The sequence below is a fragment of the Bombus pyrosoma genome, linkage group LG5 (assembly GCF_014825855.1).
Source record: "Bombus pyrosoma isolate SC7728 linkage group LG5, ASM1482585v1, whole genome shotgun sequence".
NCBI classification, from domain to species: Eukaryota; Metazoa; Arthropoda; class Insecta; order Hymenoptera; family Apidae; genus Bombus; species Bombus pyrosoma.
In genome coordinates, this window is record NC_057774.1 from 7,208,000 (window position 1) to 7,230,588 (window position 22,589).

At 42.8% G+C, this 22,589-nt stretch overlaps 2 protein-coding genes across 4 annotated transcripts in view; one reads left to right on the plus strand and one right to left on the minus strand.

The window, feature by feature from the left end:
• Positions 1-22,589, minus strand: part of LOC122567665 (mediator of RNA polymerase II transcription subunit 20) — a 136,684-nt gene that overhangs the window by 105,831 nt on the left and 8,264 nt on the right. The gene's annotated exons all lie outside the window — the stretch shown is intronic.
• Positions 1-22,589, plus strand: part of LOC122567659 (facilitated trehalose transporter Tret1-2 homolog) — a 105,115-nt gene that overhangs the window by 75,803 nt on the left and 6,723 nt on the right. For both annotated transcript variants that reach the window (XM_043726458.1, XM_043726459.1), the window contains exons 2-7: positions 11,496-11,597; positions 18,713-18,846; positions 20,188-20,434; positions 21,090-21,374; positions 21,560-21,812; positions 21,953-22,293. In XM_043726458.1, coding sequence (XP_043582393.1) covers positions 11,496-11,597; positions 18,713-18,846; positions 20,188-20,434; positions 21,090-21,374; positions 21,560-21,812; positions 21,953-22,293 — 1,362 coding nt within the window. The remainder of the gene's footprint in view (positions 1-11,495; positions 11,598-18,712; positions 18,847-20,187; positions 20,435-21,089; positions 21,375-21,559; positions 21,813-21,952; positions 22,294-22,589) is intronic.

Genomic DNA, 22,589 nt, shown 5'->3' on the forward strand with positions numbered 1-22,589 from the left:
GATTGTATCACGTCTGAGGCGAGAGAGGTGCACCAAACAGTGAGATTGTATTCTGGAGCTTGTCGCGCACGCAAAAGGTGTGTCGAGAATAATCCAAGACAGAAATTGGCTGCGGTCGTTAAATTGCGCGGTCGCGCGAAATGACCAACATTTTAGCGGTCGTTTCTCTTCTTGGATCGATTACCCTAGCAAATGTTCGGACGCTTGATAAACGACCGTGACTAAAACTGTTCTTAAACCACACCTACAACCCTGTGTACGAGAATTACGACGGTTTAGTCCCGTCCAAAACCTGCCGATTAACCCACATTGTCACGAAGATTATTAGTCGAGTAGAATTTGCATTTATACATATACCGATAAGTATTGAATCTTAATAAAAAATTATATCAAAATAAAGATATAAATGTACGACGAAAGAAATTTGCAGAAATTATGGACGACGATAAACTAAGATTTTATTATTGTGGAATTTTTACGATCTCGTATCGTTAGAAACGTTGAAATCTCCTAAAATTAATCGGAGTAGTAACAGCGGTCAAAGTGTTAAAAATCTGACGCGCGTAAAGCGCATAAGAATACGAATGATACGAATCGCGTGAGATTTTTATTGCAAGATCGAGTATATATTTTCCTTATACTCCAAAATTACAAACTAGTCAATGAATCTTCCGATAATATTTGCCAATGACTAGTCCGGTAATTTCGTAATAATTTTTCAACCAACAAGTATTTGAATACATGAAAAAAATAATAAAAAGGATAGTTGAGAAAATATGGAAAAAAGCTAAAGTGATTAGAAGATCAAACAGGGACGGGACGGTTTTTATGTTTTTTCTTTTTTTTCAAGCGCAGCTCGCTTCTTTTGAATGTCGTATGGGTTCTTAAACGTCCAGGAAAAATACGGAGGGGCGCTACAACAACAGAGGCCGTAAGATGCAGACTGAAAGAGCCTAAGGTAAGGCTCGTAACCCTGGATCGTGACTTCGATCGAGTTCTGGTCATTACCCTTCGAGTTCCAGTCGAAATGCATCGCGCCACTCAGGGATTACCGGGTACATGTACCTCTTGGTATATCGAATCATCCTTAGCGCGTGGATTCATAATTCTACGAGAATTTATTACCACCCCGTAGACCGAGATATATCCTCCTTTTAACTTTGAAACGTTCCTTCTCTTTCCATTTCACTCTTCGTCCACCTCTCTCGATTGCCTTTCTCGGCCGAGGGCGGAAGTTGCAGCAAAATCGGTGCACGGAGGTGGTGGGAGCTAATTGTTCCTCGAAGACGTGTTCGAGTGGCGAATAAAAGTTTATCGCGGCCAATTAAGCTCTGGCTGCGATGGATGAGCCATTCTAGCAACGATACCATCGCGCGCAAATTTCCGAACGGGTTTCATAGAATTGAAACGAAACTTTTATCTTCCATTCAATTTTTACTACCTTTTAATCCTGTGATCGTAGAAATTTTTGATTAAGCGAAACTATTGAGGTGGCAACTATGTGATTGCGGATTTTGTCCATACCACCTAATGACAAAATCCGCAACCACTTAGTTGCCAAAACAATATTCTGTAGTTCATTTTTGTTATAAGAAGTACTTAATTGTTATATAAAACTATTTGTTAATTCTTTGGCGTGTACGAGGATTACGAGACGAAGAAATCGATGATAAATGATACCAGAAACGCAGAGATAAATGACATACAAGAATGATTTCCTTTAAAGAGCAATGGAACTAAAAAACGATCGATTAGTTGTTTATCTTTGTTTTTGCTTCCGACGAAAAGTTTATCCTCAAAATGGAACAATTGCTATCTGCACCGTTTAATGCACCGTTTTCCAGTGAAATTTGCTTACACGACCGGAAATAGCTTATTCTCTGTCCGCCGCTTGTTTTCCCACTTGCCGCGACGACGACAACGACGACGACGACGACGACGACGACGACGACGACGACGAATGTCTCGCGAAAGAACGCGATAAAAGGACCCTTCGGAGGAGGTAAAAAAAAAGACCATAAGAAAAAAAATAGGGTGGCTGGAAGGCGGTGAAATATGACAGACAAATTGGTTGGTTGCTTTAGACGGCCACAGTTGGATACAGATATTCATAGCCACTTGACCCGAATGCTCGGGCAAAAGCAGCGAAGCGGGGGAGGGAGAAGCCTAATAAAACATAAAATACGGGGTGTAATCTGCATTTCATTATTGCGAGCCGACTGCACGGGGGTGCATTTTCTCCCGGTTCGAATTGATACGTCTTCCTTCGCGCACATCGTTCCTCTCTATTGACCATTTCCTTTTTCCCTTTCTCGTCCAGTAGTTCGATCGTGATCGCGTTGCAACTCGAAACACGACCAGAGAGATATTCCGGGGAAAATTCGTCTTGACGATTTATCGCGGGAAAATTCATCGTGGCCGTTCTTTACTTTCGCGTTATTTCTTTTTCCCTTTTTTTTTTTTCACGGATGAAAAGTGGAACGGTTAAAATAAGGATGCATTTTATAGCGAGCACACAGTTTCTTTCAACCACAGTCGGAGTACACCGTATCCTCTGCTCGGTTTTGTTTCAGTTCACTTTGGCTATTATTTCTTTCTAAAATATCGTAGCTTTTTGTTATTTAATTTTTCACGCGAAGAAATTACTACGGTGTAGGATGGAGAAGATTGTGTATAAAATTATGTAGCTTCGTAGCTGATACTGAAACTACCCTTTTAGGTATTTTGTCTTTGCATTTAGTTAAAACATACAGCTGCTTTCGGTGAAATTAATGTTTCCATCGAAGCGTGATTATCATCGTCGCATCATTTTCATTGCGATCACCTAACCGTGATCTTATAGCATACAGGTTCGGTAATCTCAGCGTCAAACAAGAACATCGAAATTCCATCAAATTTGTAAGAGAGACAATGTCCGTTTTATAAAAACCTTTTAGTTACGAGTAACGAATCGGCCGAAATTTTCTACACTTCGTTGCACAGTTGCAAAACCACGGCCTGATATCGGCGTCTCTTTTTACCCGAGTTGCGAGACGAAGAACGGCACCGGTGCAGATTCCACGAGAAAAACTTGAGAAACGATCGCGAGGTAGCGACCTGCGGAGGTTTCGGCTCGATCGATTGGCCACGGGGGCGAATTTCAACGTTGCGGAGGAAATGTACGACGTTGTTTCCTCTTCGTCGAGGAAAGAACGATCGTTAGTAACCGTGAAAGGGGAAGGTAGAAGTGGAAACTGGCGCGCGAGCACGGACGAAACTTTCGAATAAATCAGCGGCGATCACGGCCGGGTTTAATCGAACGTACAACCGAAAAGGAAAGAGAGAGAGAGGGACCGCGCAGGTAATTAATTGGTACGAGTTTAAAGGCGAGCTACGATTAAGTAAACGCGATATTATCTTGTCGCGAAGAATTATAGCACCGCAACGGCTGATAATATGCGCGGTATTTAATTAACGTGGCGGTAACTTGGCCACTTCGATACGTTTCGTGCCAGTTCGACCGTGAATATTAATTTTCTCAATTTTTTCCGTCTTCTACCCTTTAGTCTGCCCTCGCATCGTCCGAATAAGGGTTGCCAGGATGTGCAACGCGATCGGTGGAACGTAGAAAAATTCGGTGGCTGGGCGGCGTTCGTTCGAAAGAAATTAAACGAGCGTCCTTGGTCGGGAGGACACTCTTTCTCTTTCTCGAAACGCGAGATTCTGGGCTGTAATTTCATAAAGAGCTTCGGCGAACGATCCGGCGTTCCCTTGACTCGCGTTTTCGTGGAAGACGCAAAGGCCGCTCTCGTTAATGAAATCCGTTCCCCGTCCCGTGTTCCGTCCCTTCGTCGAGTCATCACTCGGCTCCACGTTGCGATCCAAGAAACACGTGTAACGTAGAAAGATGGGAAATGGAAATTAGAAAATTGTGGTCCAGCAAAATAAATATATATAAATAAACAAATATACCAATTTATCGTATTATCGCGCCTCTTCTTGACGGAGTAGCGAGACCGAAGTTTGTTCGAGGAAGAAAGAAGACCGGCTAACTTTAGCTGTTTTATATGGAAAGTCAGGGACAAGAGAATGCACGCGTGCACACGGCAGTGGCTGACAAGAGAGAGACGTAGTAGGTTCTCTTGAACGTGAACCGACGACGTGCTCTTAGGAGCCGGACAGTGAGCGATGAGAATGGAGCTTTGGAAAAACGAAAGGCTGTCTCGCGTGCACGTAGACTTGAAAGAATATAAGCGAGGCAAAGCAAACGTTATCAAAGACACTAATTCAAAATCACTCACGTATGCAGCAAACCGCGAACCGTGGCTACGCGTGGTTTTTCCGACCTGATTGAGCGACTGACAAGCACGAGCGAACAAGGCGCGAACGTGCGAGCTTAGAGAACAGGTGCGAAGGCAAAGTGAATGAGAACGAGTCACGGCGCAAACGGTGAAAAAACAGTGTCCGTGTTTTTCAACGGCGTTTCAGAAGTGGCCTGACACCCAGCATCGCGCTTCCTGCTTCACAGATCGATCGAATATTCAAGCCTGGTACTTTAACTAACAAGAGAACGACCGCTTCCGTAAAGCGGCCAGCGCTTCGTATGCAGAACTCGCGTTTTGCATACGACTAGCCTAGGGATGGGTGGCTTCGGCAAACCTAACGATCGATTCTTCCATGTGAACACATGGGATGGACTCGCGATTCATTTACGCCAAGTGGTCGCGATGAGAGAGAAATTCGTCACGGAATCAACGCCAGGATTGCACGACTATGTTTCTGTCCGCGAAACGTCTTTCTTGCATCGTGTACACGCTTGTTCAAAAGTGTTAGTCTCGTATTCCATCGATCAAGTCGGATCGAAAGTTTTCTACTCGCATGAAAATTGGAAAAAATGATTGATGAATTATCCAGCGACAGATAAAGCATTCAACTATATGTGCAATTTTATATAACGAGAAGAGTATACGCTACTAAATATCTTAACGATTCTATTAAAAGATGCGGCCACTTTGACATTCACAATCCACGCCAAATACCCAAGTTTTATTAAAAATGAGAGGTAGAACTTTTCAGTGGTTGTCTCGCGCGGAATCTATGAAAGTAAGTGGAAAAAGGAAACGAGGATGTACAAGTCAGGTGTAATGAATTTCAAAGAAATTTATAATGGAAAAAATTGAGACATCGTTAGTGATCGTAGAATTTTCGTATGATTTTTATAATTGAGTTGAAATTTGGAAGAAGCTTTACGAACGTCGATAGACAATTTGTTATTCTACGAGCGATATTGACCAACTCCAAAACTGGGAAACAGAGGAAATTTGCAAGTATCATTTTTCAAAATTTATCTCGAGATCTATATGGCTCTGTAGTAAGCTTTATGGGGCTTTATAGGCCGTCCCAAATGGTTGGATATAAATGATAAACTGACGGAAGTGTTCGAAAATTAAACATTAAACAGAGTACCTGGATAACGAAACTGAGAAATATATACAAGCGACAGCGAGTCAGTTATTTTGCCTTCTGACAGACTTGGTATATTAATCGAACGCTTCTGTCCTTATTGAGCACTGATTCATGGCGACAAACCAATTTACACGCTACAATTATAAGAAATTACACGGCGACTGGTACCGGACACCGCCTACGATCCAGAGAACGGATTATTTCGTTGGTCGAGACTCGATATAATTAATGGCGCCTCGAATCGTTGTCGATTGCTCGATGCATTCGCGTTAACGCTCGTTATTGAGCAACCCGTTCGTAGCAACGATAGAGGTACACAGCAATAGAGATAGATAGATGGACGGATAATTGGTGCGTGGATTTTCGCGCCGTGTCGAAATCGAAAATGAGAAAGCCAGCAGGGAATTATCGAGTTAACGAGTGACACTTTATTGTCGAGATATTTTAACGCAGTCAAAAGTGACGTTAGATGCTAATATATCGCGAGGGTTACATTGACGATTATAAATGAGTATTTGAAGTAGCGCCGGTGTATTCAATAAGGAAAAATCTATGTCAAAGAAGAAAAAGTCCGCGTAAGGCTGGCAGAACTACCGTGAGAGAGCATCGTAGTTGAGCAATGCAACGGTCTGAACGAACATCGGTACGTGCAAATTGGTTGTTCGATTTCCTAACTCGCATGAAGTATCGTTATTATGCTCGATAATTTGATGCGTTTCATTTCATCGGTATTGGTGCATCCTGAATCGTTTCGAGCACAGGTTTAATAACGTTTATAATTTACCCATACAGCGATTCACACAGAATCTATGAAAGTAAGTGGAGAGAGGAAATGAGAACGAATATTGGCATACACCTTTACAAGTCAGGTGTAATGAATTTCAAAGAAATTTAAAATGGAAATAATCGAGACATCGTTAGCGATCGTTACGAATAATAAAATATTCGTATGATTTTTATAATTGAGTTGAAATTTGGAAGAAGCGTCGCGGACGTTGATAGACAATTTGTTATCGCACGAATAACTGTACTCCGAAAGCTCTTGAATTCTACAACCGATAATTTTCATCATATGAAATAATGAAATTAATCTATCATTGGAAAAATACATTCAATTACGTTCCAATTGTTTTGATCATATATTTGATGCTTTTTAGAAGCTACATTTTTATCAAATTTTATTCCAAAGAAACTAAATGAACGAATTCCAGAGATAGAATTGTGGATAGCAATTTACTTTTCCAGGGAAAACGTTATGATTTCTTAGCAGATACTTAACTTCCTGTGCCTGTAGAGCACGAAAGCGTTTATGTTTATCAGAAATATCGGTAATTAGGTTGCGTTTCCCCTTGTATAGGGGCCGATGCAACGATTCGAAGACAACACGAGGCCCAACCCCTGGTTGGCTCGCGGCAGTCGTTCTCCAAGGCATCTCTTATTAAATCTCGGCATGAAATTATTATTAAGCGCGCACTATCGTGGCGTCGACGATCCTTCCAGGCACATGCTTCGCCTTTATTCGGGGCTAACGTCTAGGGAAAATATTATCCAACTCGGTGCTCCGTATGCACGCGCGCCGTGCCCTGGAATACTCCCTCGAATTCAGATTCATCTATTCAGATTAATCCCCCTGCTCCCTCCGCGGATATAAATTCCAACCCTGCCCTTTTCATTTTCCGCAATCTTCCCCGATACGATTAACGTTACGTAAACTTTCCCCTCCTCGATGTATTTTTTTATCACGTTGTACGCGTTACGTCCTTTATCTCGTCCTTTATCTTCCGACAGGTAACGATTTTCTGTATCCACGTTCGACACTGATGTATGTGTACGAAGAGAAAAATACGAGTAGAGTTTCGTTCATTGTTTTATTTCCATGTTGGTTAGAGATTAGAAGGATGTACCATAATATAACATGGTTAGGGAAAGGAACGATCCATTTGGTTCGGAGATATATGTAATCCTTTTAGAAATATATATGTATTTATTTGTCGTCCTCACAGTCCGAAAAAAGAACTTGGCTTAGCTATATATTTCTGACTCCCACTTATTCCCATGCAACTCTTAGAGCATCCATCACCTCCAAACATCCACACCCATTCACATTCCCATCCCAAACATACAAGTCCTCTCATATATCTAATAATACAGATTATATATATGTGTGTAATTCTATATATCAGGTTGTCCCAAAAGTTTCGGTCGGTTCATAAGGAAATAATAGATGCACGACATCTTTTGTTCTATATTATTGGGTTGGCAATTAAGTGATTGCGGATTTTATCATTACCGCCTAATAACAAAATCCGCAATCACTTAGTTGCCAATTCAGTATTTTATTTTCTTTAGCAAACGAGAGAAATTTTTGCGACAATCTAATATATATATATATATACCTCTTTTTAGCAATGATTAGATGATAAATCCACGACACTCGGCACTATCAAACTATTACATAATTGTCATATTAAAACACTGTGTAAATTTAATTTATCAACTGTATTTAAGAGAGCCACATTTTCGGAGCTAAGGGTTGTTATTCGATTATGTCGTATTAAAATGCTGCCATTTAATCGTAAAGCAACATTAAAATCAGAATATCAACAAAGCCGTACCAATCGCCTCTTTTTCCTCTCACGTCCATGTACTTTCGACTTTGTACGAAAATCCAGAGAAGAGCAAAAGCTCGCGTTTGTATCGAAAATAAATTCACAGCATACCTCGTGCCTTTGTCACAAAGAAACATAATTTATTTCATCGTGCCGAATAAAAATTCGCAGCTCGTCAACGGAATCACGAAGCTTTTTATTTAACATTCCTTGTGCAAGGAAGCCTCGGTGGCGAGGGAGCGAGGCTTCGTTCGATTAGACAGCGAAATCGTTTTCAACAGGATCGCTCGGAACTTGCCAGGCGTTTCGAAGATATTGATTTGGGACGCGATTCGGAGCCACGGTGCTCCACAAACCTGGAGGCGAACGTTCGAGGGATAAATCCCTCGGGAGAGCGCGGCAGAAAACGTGAGAAATCGCAAGCGAGGGTAGCCGACGAGCTTATCCGCTATCTTGTCGGTTATTGAAAATCGGGTTGCTCGTCTCTGCTAGCCCGACTGGCAACCGGGGACAAAGTGTCGTCGAATCGGACTGCAGATAGCGGGACAATATGCGAGCATCAAGCAGGAGTGCGGAAAAAGAGGGGAAAAAAAAATGAAAAGGGAGATTACTCGCGAGGGAATAATCAAGTAACAGCGTTAGCCCACCAATTTTCATGGATTTTAATGCAACGCAGGAAATTTTGTTACACAGGGGAATCCCAATTATCTGGATAACTTCATTTTTCCCAACGAAATTTTAGTCGGCGATTGAACGAATTCTTGTTGATTGCACGTGCATTTAGTAGACGAACAAATTTCTATCTAGGCGTTGATCTTTTACTCGCGTTCGTAAAAACCTGTATATGCATAAATATTCACGGTCTAATTAGTATTCGCTAATTACTATGTGCATAATATAGTACTACAATGTACATAATGATCTAATCTACTTCCTCTTACCATTCTAACGAGAAAATTAGTCAAACGAAAGGCACTTTCCTACAAAAAATTGCTAAAAGCAATGGAACAACGAGACGAACGAAATCAATGCATTGTGTCTGTTATATGACGAACCAACGCGTTAAGATGAATCACTAATCATCCGAGTCAGAATACATTAGAAACCATCAACTATCAATTTGCTCGCATAATAGAACATCTAAAAGGTGGCACCTGTAGGTGTTTACGATTCTCGTGGGTTCGGGCTCGAGTACTTTCGTCGTGGTTTCTTCGTAACGATTTTCGTTCGTGGATTTCGGAATCGGGAGTGAAGGAGGCCTGAATCGTTCGACCATCGGAAAGTGTTCAACTTGGGAGGAAGGCGGGCACGAGTGGGTGGTAGAGAGTACGGGCGAGTGATTTAAACCGTCCATTGTGCGCAGGACTAAGGAATATCCGTAGTTCTAGCGGTATCTCAATTATAAGAGGTATCTAGCCTCGTCTTGAACGTTCGCCTATAATTATCCGACCTCGTCGAGTATCTTGGGGGAAGTCGAAGAACTTGAACCTATCGCAATAAACAACGGTTATAAAAAGACGGCGCGGCGCGGCGCGTTCCTCTCGCGACGCGAGAGACGCGAGATAGCTGGAAAGGGAATATCGCAGACGTACTACTCCCGTCGGCTTGCGAGTACACGCCTCCTAAATTTCCTTATCAGAGCCCACGCGCTTAAAGGAGGGAACGATACACGAGTTGGCGAACCATTCTAACATAAATCATACGAAGATCGATAGAAGCGAACGTGGCGAAGCAACCGTATCCGTGTGCAGTGGCGAACAAAAGTATCGTTACAGATCAGCTGTTCTGTTTCGATCGGGATAAGGAACATGATGATTTTTCTTATGGAATTTCTTAGGTGAAACACAACTTTCGAGTTTAAAATTCACATACGTCGAGAACAAAGCTTGGAGATAGTTATGACATCCATTTCGGGGCACTTTGTTATTAAATAAATACGGAAGGGATAAGGAGCATGATTTTTCTTATGGAATTTTTTAGGTGAAACACAACTTTCGAGTTTAAAATTCACTTACGTCAAGAACAGAGGTTGGAAATAGTTATGATATCCATTTCGAGACACTTTGTTATTAAATAAATAAGGAAGGTAAATAAGCAAGGAAGAAGTTTTTCAGCGTTGTGTCCGTTTTATATTTTTCATTATTTATCTTTATCGTTTGCTTCGTACGGTTGCTTCGCGATAACGAATGACAAATATTGTACGTCACAAAAATCTAGATAAAGAATCGCACGTCTTGCAGATACTCGCGTTAACTTACAAGAAAATCTGGTTTGTCAGGACGCTTTTACCAATCGCTGTATGTACAGCCTAGAGCGAAAAACAGAATTCTAAAGTATTATGTATACAATTCTACGGTAGCTTGCCGAGCATGCGGGTACTGGCTTACAACGGCTACAAAATTTTGTCGATCGACGAAACCAGTTGGCAGTAAATCACGAAAGGCGTGAATGGAACGGACAGGTCGGACAACCGTTACCATCGTTCATTCGATATCTAAGAAGGCCAAAGAATCGCAGCAGGGGTCTTACCATTCTCGTCCAATATCGTGTAAAACACACGCGTCCCCGGTGTCACGGATTTGAACGTAGCTCGTACAGCAACCGGTGGACACGCGTAGTCGCGAAACGAGACCAGTCCCGACTACGATTCGCTGGTCAGGTGGATGTAAATAAACAGGACGGCAGGCGTGCAACAATCCGCATTCGAGCGGCCAAGAGTGGACACCGCCACAGGATTTAGACGTAACATGGTCCTCGGCCGACTAACTTGACGGCCTGCCAGACGCAAAAAAGATTCTGCACGTTTTCCGTGGCCAGTAACACCGCGTAGGCGATACAATTGGACGTAGAACCCGAGGACAATTATCTGTCCGGCTCCCCATAGACAATGGTAGCCACGGAAAGCCTTATCGTGGGCTGGTTGCGTTATTCGCAACACGTTCCCCTTTGTAGTTTCTGGAAGCTCGTAAAGTTCAAGTCGCCGTTTTTCTCGTCGAATGCCATTCGATTACTAAAGTTATTCGCATAGGCTCGCCAACTAAACGGAAATTTACGAGCGACTTCAGAACGACGGATCTCGCTTGACAATAGGACATCGTGTCAATATTTGTGTACAAATAGCGAAAACAATGTACACCGGGACGATACGTGGACGCGTTCTTTGGGAGAGGGCAGAAGATAACTTAGAGCTGGACTAATGGTATTCAGGGGAACGCGTGACTAATCTGGCTGTCGAGTAAGATCTATGGTTGGTCGAGAGTGGAAAATCAAATTCTCGCGATAAGAGTGCGTCCGTTTGAGGAAGACTCGAGTGGACACACAGGGTCGAAGAAGGAGACTTTTTTGGCCATCCTTGGTGTTTCGATGCAGGATGCTGCGTAAGAAATACCATCGTGGAAGCTTCGTATCGGTTGTATCATCGGTATCTCTTTTATGTTGCAGGTAACGACTGTGCCGGACGAGGGCGAGAACAGTTTTAAAATGCCCAGAGCTTCTGTGGTACACATGACTTCGACGGCGAACAGACCGCAGCACATGTCGCAGGTATCGATCCTTTTCTTCTTATCAGCTTATCCAAATTGTTATATTTTATTGTTTGTTGATTTAGAACGCAATGATTCAACGCATACACTCGAACTGCTTTTCTTTTTTCTCGCGTAGTAGCTCTGAGTCTGTAGAAAATGTAAAAACCACAGATCAAAATTCCGCGATCTATTGCTCTCAGCTATTGCTCTCTCTCTCTCTCTCTCTCTCTAGATCGTATTCTCTCACGAATGCATCAGAAATTCTATTTTGTAAATTTACTACTCTTAAAAATAGTTTCCAACTTCGTTTGCGTGAGAGTAGGAAACGAACAGTTGGCAAACAGCAAGCCAAAATTTGGTGCAAGCGCGATTATTAGCAATCAAGATGGACTTTATCTCGTACCCATTTGGCCGTGCACTCCGGTTGCCGAATAATCCAAATCCGGTAAGCGTAGCGAACATCTCCTTCTTGGCATAGGTCCATATTGATATGCAAATACCAAAGACACCCGCTAGCTTAATCGAGTGTCCCGAGCTTAAAATGCATATCGAGCGGGCTGTCTCGGCCGAAGCTCTCTTTCCACCCTCTTTCTTTTTTCTTCCTCGCCTGTATACAATGGCGTGCACTTGGCTATCCCGGACTGACCAGCCATTTTCATAATACCGCCACTCTAAAGACTTTCAAAGCTCTCTTTCCCTCCTTCTTTCCTCTTTTCCCTCGCTTCGCTCGCGCACCATCGTCTAATAGTTTTAAGCTAATGGCTCTCCTAGTTAACTCTGACCTAACTCGAGGCACATCCTTGGGCCGCGTAAACGAGCTTTTAACGTCGTAGCAGAAGAAACGCACGGGGGAAGCTTCCACGTAACAGGGATATTCATACCACCAGCAGAGACTGTTCATCCGAACTTTCAGCGTGAAATGGTGTTGCGACGGCGGGTCGAAGTTGCTTTTGCACCGGGGCATTTCACTTCGACTAACCGCGGTCACCGCGAAAGCTTTACGAGACTCGCGACAGATCCCGCAGAGGCTACCATTTTCCTTCCAATCCTCTTCGTATCTATCTTTTGACAAATTACTTTGAAAACTCGTATCGGATTGCCACGTTGACAATTTCTCAATTGTTTTCCAACAGTTTCCTAGAGATACGAGTTTCCCAGTCTCTGTCGATTTTTCAAAGATTAGTAGCATGCGTAAATTGTTTATTCGCCTAAGTTAATCCTACCAGTCCTTAAAGTCATTCGCCTGATTTTCTCGTTCGCGATCAACAATTTTCCCTTATCATTTTAAACTATATTATATCAGAGAATAATGACGTAGCCTACACGATATACGATAAGTATATTCTCTGCAAAGTTCAAGATCGAACTTCAAACTGTTGAAGCTCAGTTGACTCGAGTAGCCATATCCTACTGGGTGGGTCAATACCACCTAATGACAGAATCCACAATCTCTTAGTTGCCAACGCGATATTATACCGAACTTTTTACTTCTTTTATCACATAGAACTACCTCTGCCCTTTTTCGATCCTACTATATTCGGGCTACTGTAGAATTAAAAAGGAAAGAAAGAGAAAGTGGTTGAGAATTCGCGGAATCGATTGGCCAGATTATGGAAGCGGTTGGTCGGTGCTAAAGCGATTTCCATTAGGCCGCATCTTGCCGCGATCAACGGTCGGCCAGATATTGCGGCCGATAAAAGGCTCGCGCTCGGTATAACGCCATTTTATTATCGTTCGTGGTTCGAACGGCGCCATCAATATTTGCACACCGAAAACAAACCGAACGTACGCGCTGCGATACAAATCCATTTACCATCCTTGCTCTGCACGCGAACGAGAATTAGATTTCAGGATTATCGAATGCAGGTCGTGCATCAAAACGGAATCGCGTAGTCGGCCCTCCGTGGCGCAACCCCTGTTTCCACGATACGGCCGAACTGAAATTACCCGGATTCGTTCACGCTGTTTCTAACTTTGACGCTGTCCATTATACACCAATTAGTCGGCGAGGATAATCGCATCCGGCATAGTAACTAGGTATCCGTGTTATTGGATTTCGAGTAGAAAGCGAATCTGGTTTCGTTATATCTTGCAGCTTTTCATTCGATTATCAACGTACGAGCTCCGTATAATTGTACGACTGGCTGACAATCACAATGCTATTGCTCGGTTCATAAACTCGTTACCTTATTTCTCGTAAATTCATTTTCTACGTTTATCGTTATAAGAAACTGATCATACCTTTTCAAAGACAAGATCCATATTTATCTAGAGAATTCTCTTACAAATTTTCATTTCCCTGGACGCAGTATCCAATGTGTCTTAATGCGTGGAATCGTACAAATTTCTTTTTTGTGTTTCGTTTCAGCAACGTTTGTCCCAACACGTTTTTCTCGTTGCAAGTCGTACAAGCGTTCGCAGTGTTACTTGTGTAACCGAAATGACACACCATATGCGTCCACAACCACGAAATTAAATCATTGGAGTCTAGGTATACGCAGAATTTTGCCAAATCAGAGATTCTATCATTTGTATCGCATTCGCTGCGAGTTGCTCGATTAACGATAATACGTCTCGCTCTAATTTCACATCTTGCTCGTTGCACACACCGCGTACGTCATATAAAGCCGACGAGGTCGTATGTAAATTAGTCTACATGCAACGTTATAACGGAATTGCCAGATCCAATATTATAGTTAGTAACAACAAACATGATCTATATTGTTTCTCTCCTATCAAACCTAACAGATCGGATAATTCGGTTACTCGGAGTTTCGAGTTTCAGTTTAATGTCGATCCGGATCGTTCGATCGCGTTTCCCCCAAGTGGCGTTTCAACGTACGTAGACGAACGTTTGACAGATGAGTTTAACGCGCTGTGACTATAAATGGTCAGAGTGTTAGATTGAAAGTCAGCATCAAAAGGGTTAAACGCTAGGCCCAAGCTGGGTCGCCAGCTGGACGCGATACTAGCGGAGAGCGACGCGAGCCACCGGCTGGTTTACAGCAGCATCGCACCGTCGAATGTCGTAAACCGCTGGTGAGTCACGTAGCGTCGTTGCTTCTCCTTTATGCTGATGCCCGATTTCGTATTCGAGTAATTGCACCAGACTAACGCGTCGACAAGAGAAACTGGCTACTACCGGGATCCGCTCGACACGCTGCGTTCATCGTGTCACTGCTTCCAAGCAATTTCCAGCCTGAATGAAGGCGATCGATTATGTCCAAAGATGATTATTTACGATTTTCCATACTTTCAAAATTTTGCAAGTTAACGTCGCAAGTATCAATTGCCATGCAACGATACAGCTATCGATCGTTGCATTTCCAAAATAATTACGCAGATCAAGCTAATGTGAGAAATAACGATAAAAGAGGATCAGTTTATCGGTAATTGATTCCTTCAGAAACAAAATTGCTCAGCCTCGCTTTTAGCCTTGCAATCCCGTTACTAGCAATACTATCGCGTTATAAATATTCAACTTTCTGAAAAACCAAATTATTATCGATCACGATTTTTCGCAAGCAAGTAGCGCGGATAATGATAAATTCCAAGATAAATATCAATAATATGTATCGTATTATTTTCTTCTATTTCTCAATGTATAATGCCGGCCGGTACAGCCTCTGAGTGACTCAATTATAGATCAACCTGATCAATTACAATTTTTCGATCAGCAACTCTGGCCAAAGCTCGGATCTCGACTGATAACGAGTATCAGAAATATCGACCAGCGAGACTCCGCGAGTCCAATGACTCACGCCAGAATGATCGGTCGTTTAATCAAGATCGTATTTAAGTAGCTGCACGATTTTCGCACGATCCGTGTCGCTGCAATAAAAAGCTTTGAAAAGCGGTTCGCGACCCACGCATCATTGTTCGCGGAGCCAGGATATCGACGTCTCTGGCGGAAAGGTTATCGCCGTGTCGCGTTTAATAGCCTCTAATACGCCGGCGGAATATCGAAAGTTTATGCAAATTTATGTGGGATCGGCATCGGACGCGTGTCTTTTAAAATTCCTTCTGAGCGACGCTGCAAACTATAACAATCTCGGTGAAATTCATTGAAACCACGATGACGTACACCGTGCGTGTGTGATTTCTGGATATTTTCGCGGATGCCAGACACGCGACGCAAAATTTCTTTTCAACGATATAACAAAATATGACAAAATTTTAACGTCGGGCCAGCGATGAAACACGCAGTGCGCGTGTGATTTTTGGACGTGTTCACGAGCAAAATACACGCGACAGAAAATTCCTAAGTAATGCTACGAACTGTAACAGAGATCCAACGTCCAAATAGCAATGAAACACAAGTGTGTGTGTGGATGGAACACAACAGGCGACACGCGTGTGCTCGCTAGAGTTTAATATAAAATATCGACAGGATTTTAGAACAGGTGCGAGTGACACGGCTTTACGGATTCAGCGGCAAAGCTGTACCGCGACACCGCGTACGGTGAACTCGTTCGCGACCATCGCATTTGCAATTTTTCCGCCACGCCTTCCGGTTGCTTCCGACGTGTTCGTTATTTCGTTCGGGAGATTTATCGCGAGGGGAAGTGGCGGATTAAAATTTTAGAGATTTGCCGGATTTCCAAATCTTTTTCTTGCTTTCCTGATATTAGTGTCACCTTAGAAAAGTTCGTTAAACGTAGTCGATAACTTGACGAAGACAACAGTCGAGAAACAGTGTACAAGCGTATTTCATTTAGTCGTAAATCTAGTTTATTTTAATTATTTCAAATTTATGACCTGATTACGCAAGAAAATGATGTATTATTTAAAAGCATAGGAACTAACCGAACGACTAATTAAGAGCGGACGTCTCTATCCGCAATCGGAGATGAGAATCGAATGGGGCAGCGATCATTATTTTTGACAGCCACCGATCAATACTGCATTACGCGGCAATTGAATTATCTGCTGGCCATAATTCAATAAGCGGACAATTTTGCCCTCTTTCACGATGAATTAATGCATTTATCTCGCGATCTTTAAACGTGGCAATTTATTTTACGCGAAGCAACCTCGTCGAGATCACGAAATTGCACAATAATTGCAGGCACACCCTGCATTACCTACAATTATAGCTCATAAATAATTATATTCTCGGTGAACTGACCGACATAAGAGCGGAAAAATTCGCTTGGAAAAGAATATCGAATACCTCGACACGAATATTTTTCACATGCTGTCTGGCTCGAGCGGTTGATGTCATCTCTATTTCTTATTCACGCGAATAAGTAGTTGTACACTATCTAGCAGATCGACTTGCCGGAACAGATACTGCCAATAAAATTAGATTTCCCGCGTAAAAAGTATAGATTCGAGTAGCACGAGAATGATTTACACGGTCGAGTGGGTTTCTGTTGTCATTCAACAAATCGTAAAATCAAAGGTGCGAATGTATACTACGCTACAGTAGCTGTTCGAGTATAAACACTTTCTAACTACACACGTTGAAAAGTAAGGAAAAGAAAACGGAAATTACGACTTTGAAAGTCGAATTGACGATGCTAAACACTAGACACACGTATTATGTATATAACTGAGAATTCTATAGAAATCTACGTACAGAGTCCTCTTGGATATCGAGGATTTTCGGTATTCCAGACGTAGGTATGAAGGGTAGCGAAGCTGGAGAATCCCGGAAGTTTCAAGAACTTAATGGTTGCAGAAGCTGCAGCACGAGCAGTGGCTATCCGCGAGTGTATTTTACTGTCACCATGCTTGTGTATTTTACTTTGCAGTAACACAAACGAGGCACGCGCGGTGACGCAACCGAGGAAGAGATATTGTGAAAAGCGGTCGTGGCGCTTAGATCTGTGCACACATTGGATGAATAATTTGCAACGTTTATAAACGACCGTGTCGCAAATCCATCGTTCCTAAGTAACTAGACTTGCGCGATTAATCAACAACCACGCAGGTTTGCTTTTTCAACGATTTTACGATCCATTTCCACGCGGAAACGAGATCGGCCAGCAGAGCAAATCTGTTCCCTGTGGCTTATCGAAACGCGCGAACGCTGGCCTTTCGTCGCAAAGGCTCGAGGATTCGTGAGAAAGAGAATGAGTGAACGAGTGAATGAACGAGCGAGCGAGCGAGAGAGATCGAGAGATCGGTTGCAACAACGTTTCGCATTCCTCCGCGCGAGATTCCATCGCGCCGTAATTTCGGCTCCCTGCACCATAAAATCGCTGGTTTCTACACACGAGGAACTCGAGCGTTCTCGAGCATTGTCACGCGCGCGGCTCGATCGTTGCCGAGGATGCGTGTGCACGAGCCTGGCCCCATGCGAAATGTTCAGTATTCCTTGCGAGGGTAGAGATCTGCTTTCAGTTTGCGGCCAACAATTTGTTCGACGATTGCAACCTGCGATATGCAGCCTCCGTGATATACATCGCTGACATTGCTATATTTGCCGATGAAGGAATTCGCAACCCTCCGACTACCCTTAACTTACGAAACTTACGATCTTCATAGACTCGATGAATCCTGCCGGATTCCTAAATTCCTGATAAATTCGCGCAAGTACTTTTCGACCTATATTTTATCGTGTTTTTTTATCGAAATTTGTGTCTTGATCAATTTTTAGCGCTGAGGTTATTTTTACAATTTTTGCCTACGTACCTACTGAATCTTTTTTGGTTCGGGGCAGGTGATGCTCTTGTTATTAACAGACGTGGAAACAACGAGAGAGAATGAAAAGTTTAGTAAACAGATGAAGAATATTAGCAAACGCGCGTTGACTTTATTTATGGTAATCTACGATATTTTCTATGGGTTCTATCAGGGAGAGTAATGTCTATGGAAAAGAAATTCTGTTATGGATTCTATTTTATTCGAACTGTTGTTCTATACCGTTCTTCTATGTTTCCAATTTGAACTAAATTGATCTTCTAATATATTTGGTACACTCTACCACTGGAAACAAATAACGCTTACACACTTATCACAGTTTATGAGATATATCAAAGATAGTAATGATTATAAAATTGAAAACCTAAACCGTTGAAAACCTAAAGCACAGCAGTTGCTATTTCACGCGTAATCTCAAAACGACAGACACTTTAAACCGATTTGGCAGACAAAGAATTAACATAACAAATTTGCATATCTTCGTAGGTGTTGGCCACCCTAGCGCTGTCTATGGGAACACTGTCCTCAGGCCTGGCAAAGGGTTACACCTCACCAGCCTTGGACTCCATTCTAGACAACCAACCACCTCACCTTTATCAAACATCAAACAACGACACTGGGTAAGTAATCTTTTCGCGCGCAAAAGTTGTACGCGATTTAGATCATTGCGAGCAGCGTGTAAGTTTCGTTAAGAAACGACGTAGACGTAGAGCAGCGTAACACGGGCGTTAAAGTGCAAACAGGAAAAGTGAAACTTCATAAGTAATTGTGAGTTAGATGTGTCGTGTCCGGTAACGATTAGCGTCGGTCGGTAGATAAGCAAATTAAATAAACCCGACGAGATATTTCGCCGGATCGTAATAAAGCGCGGGCGAATATCTTGAGTCTTAGATAATTCACTTAACAAATGCATTAACGTCACTCTGTTCCGTTTCGAGCTGGCTGTCGCACACTTTCTCCGCGATAGTGGCTCGGTTTTATCACGTTGCATTATAAACGAAGCACGCCACATAAAGTGGCGAGAATACTGTGTTCATTAGCTATATGCCTTCAATAATATTCGCCTGTTTACATTCTTTACGTAACCACGAAATTTACGACGAACGATTTGTGTTTTTAATCGCAACTAAACGCTACAAAATCGATTATAACGCTATAATGAAAATGTCAGGGCGACCAAATATATGGCTTCTTATCGGTATATGCATTTCGGTTGTCACATGTTTCATTCGTCACTGTGATTGAGATATAAACTCAGCGAATATACGCGAGAAATCTTGAAGTATTAGGTCGTCCGAAAAGTTTCCTTCGTTTTATAAGGGAATAATGGATGCACGTTTTTCGTTTCTATCAAGATAAAGATCACAGATTAGGTTCGACAGATTTGGTTTCATGTTTGTATAAAGATGCGTCGTTGTAAAAGACGTGTCTGTAAAAGAAACACACTTTTCCGACAATCTAAGACACTCGATCGCAACGTGTATTTCTTCGCATAACTCTAATTATTTAGACTAATTTGCACCGAGCTTAAGATGACATTCCACCACGATACACAGATCTTCGCTCCAAAAATGATAACTCATCATCATTATCGTATTATATCAACTCCTTCGGTTAACAACCTTACACGGTTTTCTTTTACCATGTAAAATAGGCCATAACGCATAAACGACGCATAATTGGCTCGAATTAATCGACGAATAAGGCAACGTATTGGTCGGAATAGAGCACATCAACTGGTTAACTATCCTTGAACCGGTTACGAAGATCGATGCGTTACAAGGACCGATCTAACGATCGATCGTGTCCAGCGACTTAATCAAAACCACACGACAGAAGGAGAGGGAGAGACAGAGAGGGAGAGAAGAGGGGCAGAGTAGGCGGCCTGGTATTAGGGAACGATTAGGTCCTCGCATAACGTTAGTTCCTGTCATCTGTAACCGTATTGCCATTTGTCGCAGGTCGGCTTTCTCGGTGACGCAACAAGAAGCCTCGTGGGTAGCGTCGTTGTCGATGCTGGGCGCATGGTTCGGTGCTATGATCGGCGATTGGATAATGAGGAGGGGTCGTAGATTGGCGCTCCGTGTCACGTCTTTGCCTCTGGCCGCCGTATGGGTCCTTACGGGCATCGCACCCTGCTTGGAATTGGTATACGTCACGAGCTTCATCGGAGGCCTTTGCTGCTGCATGATCGTTATGGTAGCTCAGGTAAAGCGTCTTTTATTTTTCTACGCGATACGAAGACTAGAAACAAGTAACGGTACATTTAAAATACACAGTGTGTCATTTACTTTTCTGTATCTTTGAATTTACGGAGCTAATCCACGTGGCACTTGTAACTTCGCGTACATAAAATCGATATAAGAAGACAAACAGTTTGTATAATTGGAGTTTATACGCGTGGTAAAAGTTCACTGAATTTCCCCATTATCTGTGACTTTTCCTCCGTATAATACGAGTTTCCGTTCGAATAAGTGGATGTAGTCGGCAGGAGTTCATTTAATGGGACACTAAAGTCTCGTCCCAATAAACGGAGATCGTATAAATGATGTTAGACTATAATTTATTATCTATTGGCGCTAGTATAACATAGAACTATAATCGTAAGTGCCAATTAGACATGTTTTACGATATTTATTCAGCTTTTCTAAATCTGTTAACCTGTTCGATGTACAGAGATCGAATAACAAGTTCAACGTATAATAAACAATTTAAACAGCGATATTAGCAGAAATACGTTTGCTTTCTATTCGTTAAAAATATTCTCTTCTGGTACTTACATACTCTTCGCCGGTTTTACTCCTCCGTTTGTGGTTTATTATTGTAAACGAAGCCTCTACTAGCAAATAATCGTTTCGTTCAGGTATACATATCAGAAATCTCGATGCCGGGAATCAGGGGCTGCCTATCGGCGATGCTGAAAGTGGTCGGTAACGTTGGCGTGTTATTGTCGTACATCGCGGGCACGTACCTGAACTGGCGACAGAGCGCACTGCTGGTAGCCATAGCGCCGTCGATGCTCTTTCTAGGTACTTTCTTTATACCCGAGACGCCATCGTACCTCGTTCTGAATGGCAAAGACGACGAAGCTGCCAAGAGCTTGCAATGGCTACGCGGTGATCAGGTCGACATTCGTCACGAACTGCAGGTAATTTCAAAGATACTTCGCCTTATGAATACCTCTTTCATGCGATCGCCATACCTCCTCGTCGTACGGCAAATTGTATTACGTCGTAATCAAACGACGATTCAACGGAACTTTGCTCGTGCATCTCGTCTATTTTCAAGCGATTCATCACGGTACTACAAACTTCGATTATCCGATTGTTGCAGGTGATCAAAACGAATATCCTGGCGTCACGAGCGAAGCAGTACGAGCAGACGCTCAAGAACAGCATGTTCACACCTGAGCTGTACAAGCCAATCGCCATCACGTGCGGGTTAATGTTCTTCCAGCGATTTTCTGGCGCGAACGCGTTCAATTACTACGCGGTCATTATATTCCGTCAGACTCTGGGCGGCATGAATCCTCACGGCGCGACCATTGCGATTGGCTTTGTGCAATTATTGGCTTCTATGTTATCAGGTACGGTAACCCGAGCCTCTGGTTGTCGTCGTGCGCATTCGTCAAGCGACGAGAATAAAAGAAAATATAAATAAAATACGTGCACAACGAAATCCATCGACTTTCTAACGTTTCGTTCGTCGTTTTGTTACGTTTTACAGGATTCCTGATTGACATCGTGGGTAGGCTACCGCTGCTGATTGCCAGTACCGTGTTCATGTCGTTGGCGTTAGCAGGTTTCGGCAGTTATGCCTATTACATGTCGCAGACGCAAAATCTGGGCTATCCGGACACGGCGGTGGTCGGCCAGCACGACTGGATACCGTTGCTCTGCGTGCTCGTCTTCACGACCGCTCTAGCTTTGGGCATATCGCCAATTTCGTGGTTATTGATTGGCGAGCTCTTTCCCCTGCAGTATCGCGGCCTCGGCTCCAGCATCAGCATGAGCTTCAACTACTTCTGCGCGTTCGTCGGCGTTAAGCTCTTCATGGATTTTCAGCAGGTGAGACGCTCTAATCACGTATGATCGCAACGTCGCGCAGAACGTCAACCGCTTTCGGGTTAACGCATATCGAGTGTCTGGGTATTCCAGCTATATGGTATTTAATTAGATGCTCGATCGATAAACTACGATCGAGCGCCGTATCTGATCATGCTTCAGTGCGTAATTGAAATACCTCGGTACTTATCTGCCATAGTATCCAAATGAGTGTATGATACTAAAATATCATTAATGCGGCAGTTTATTGCCTGACTAACTAACTAAAATAACTAGCTAACTAACGGAGATTACACTTC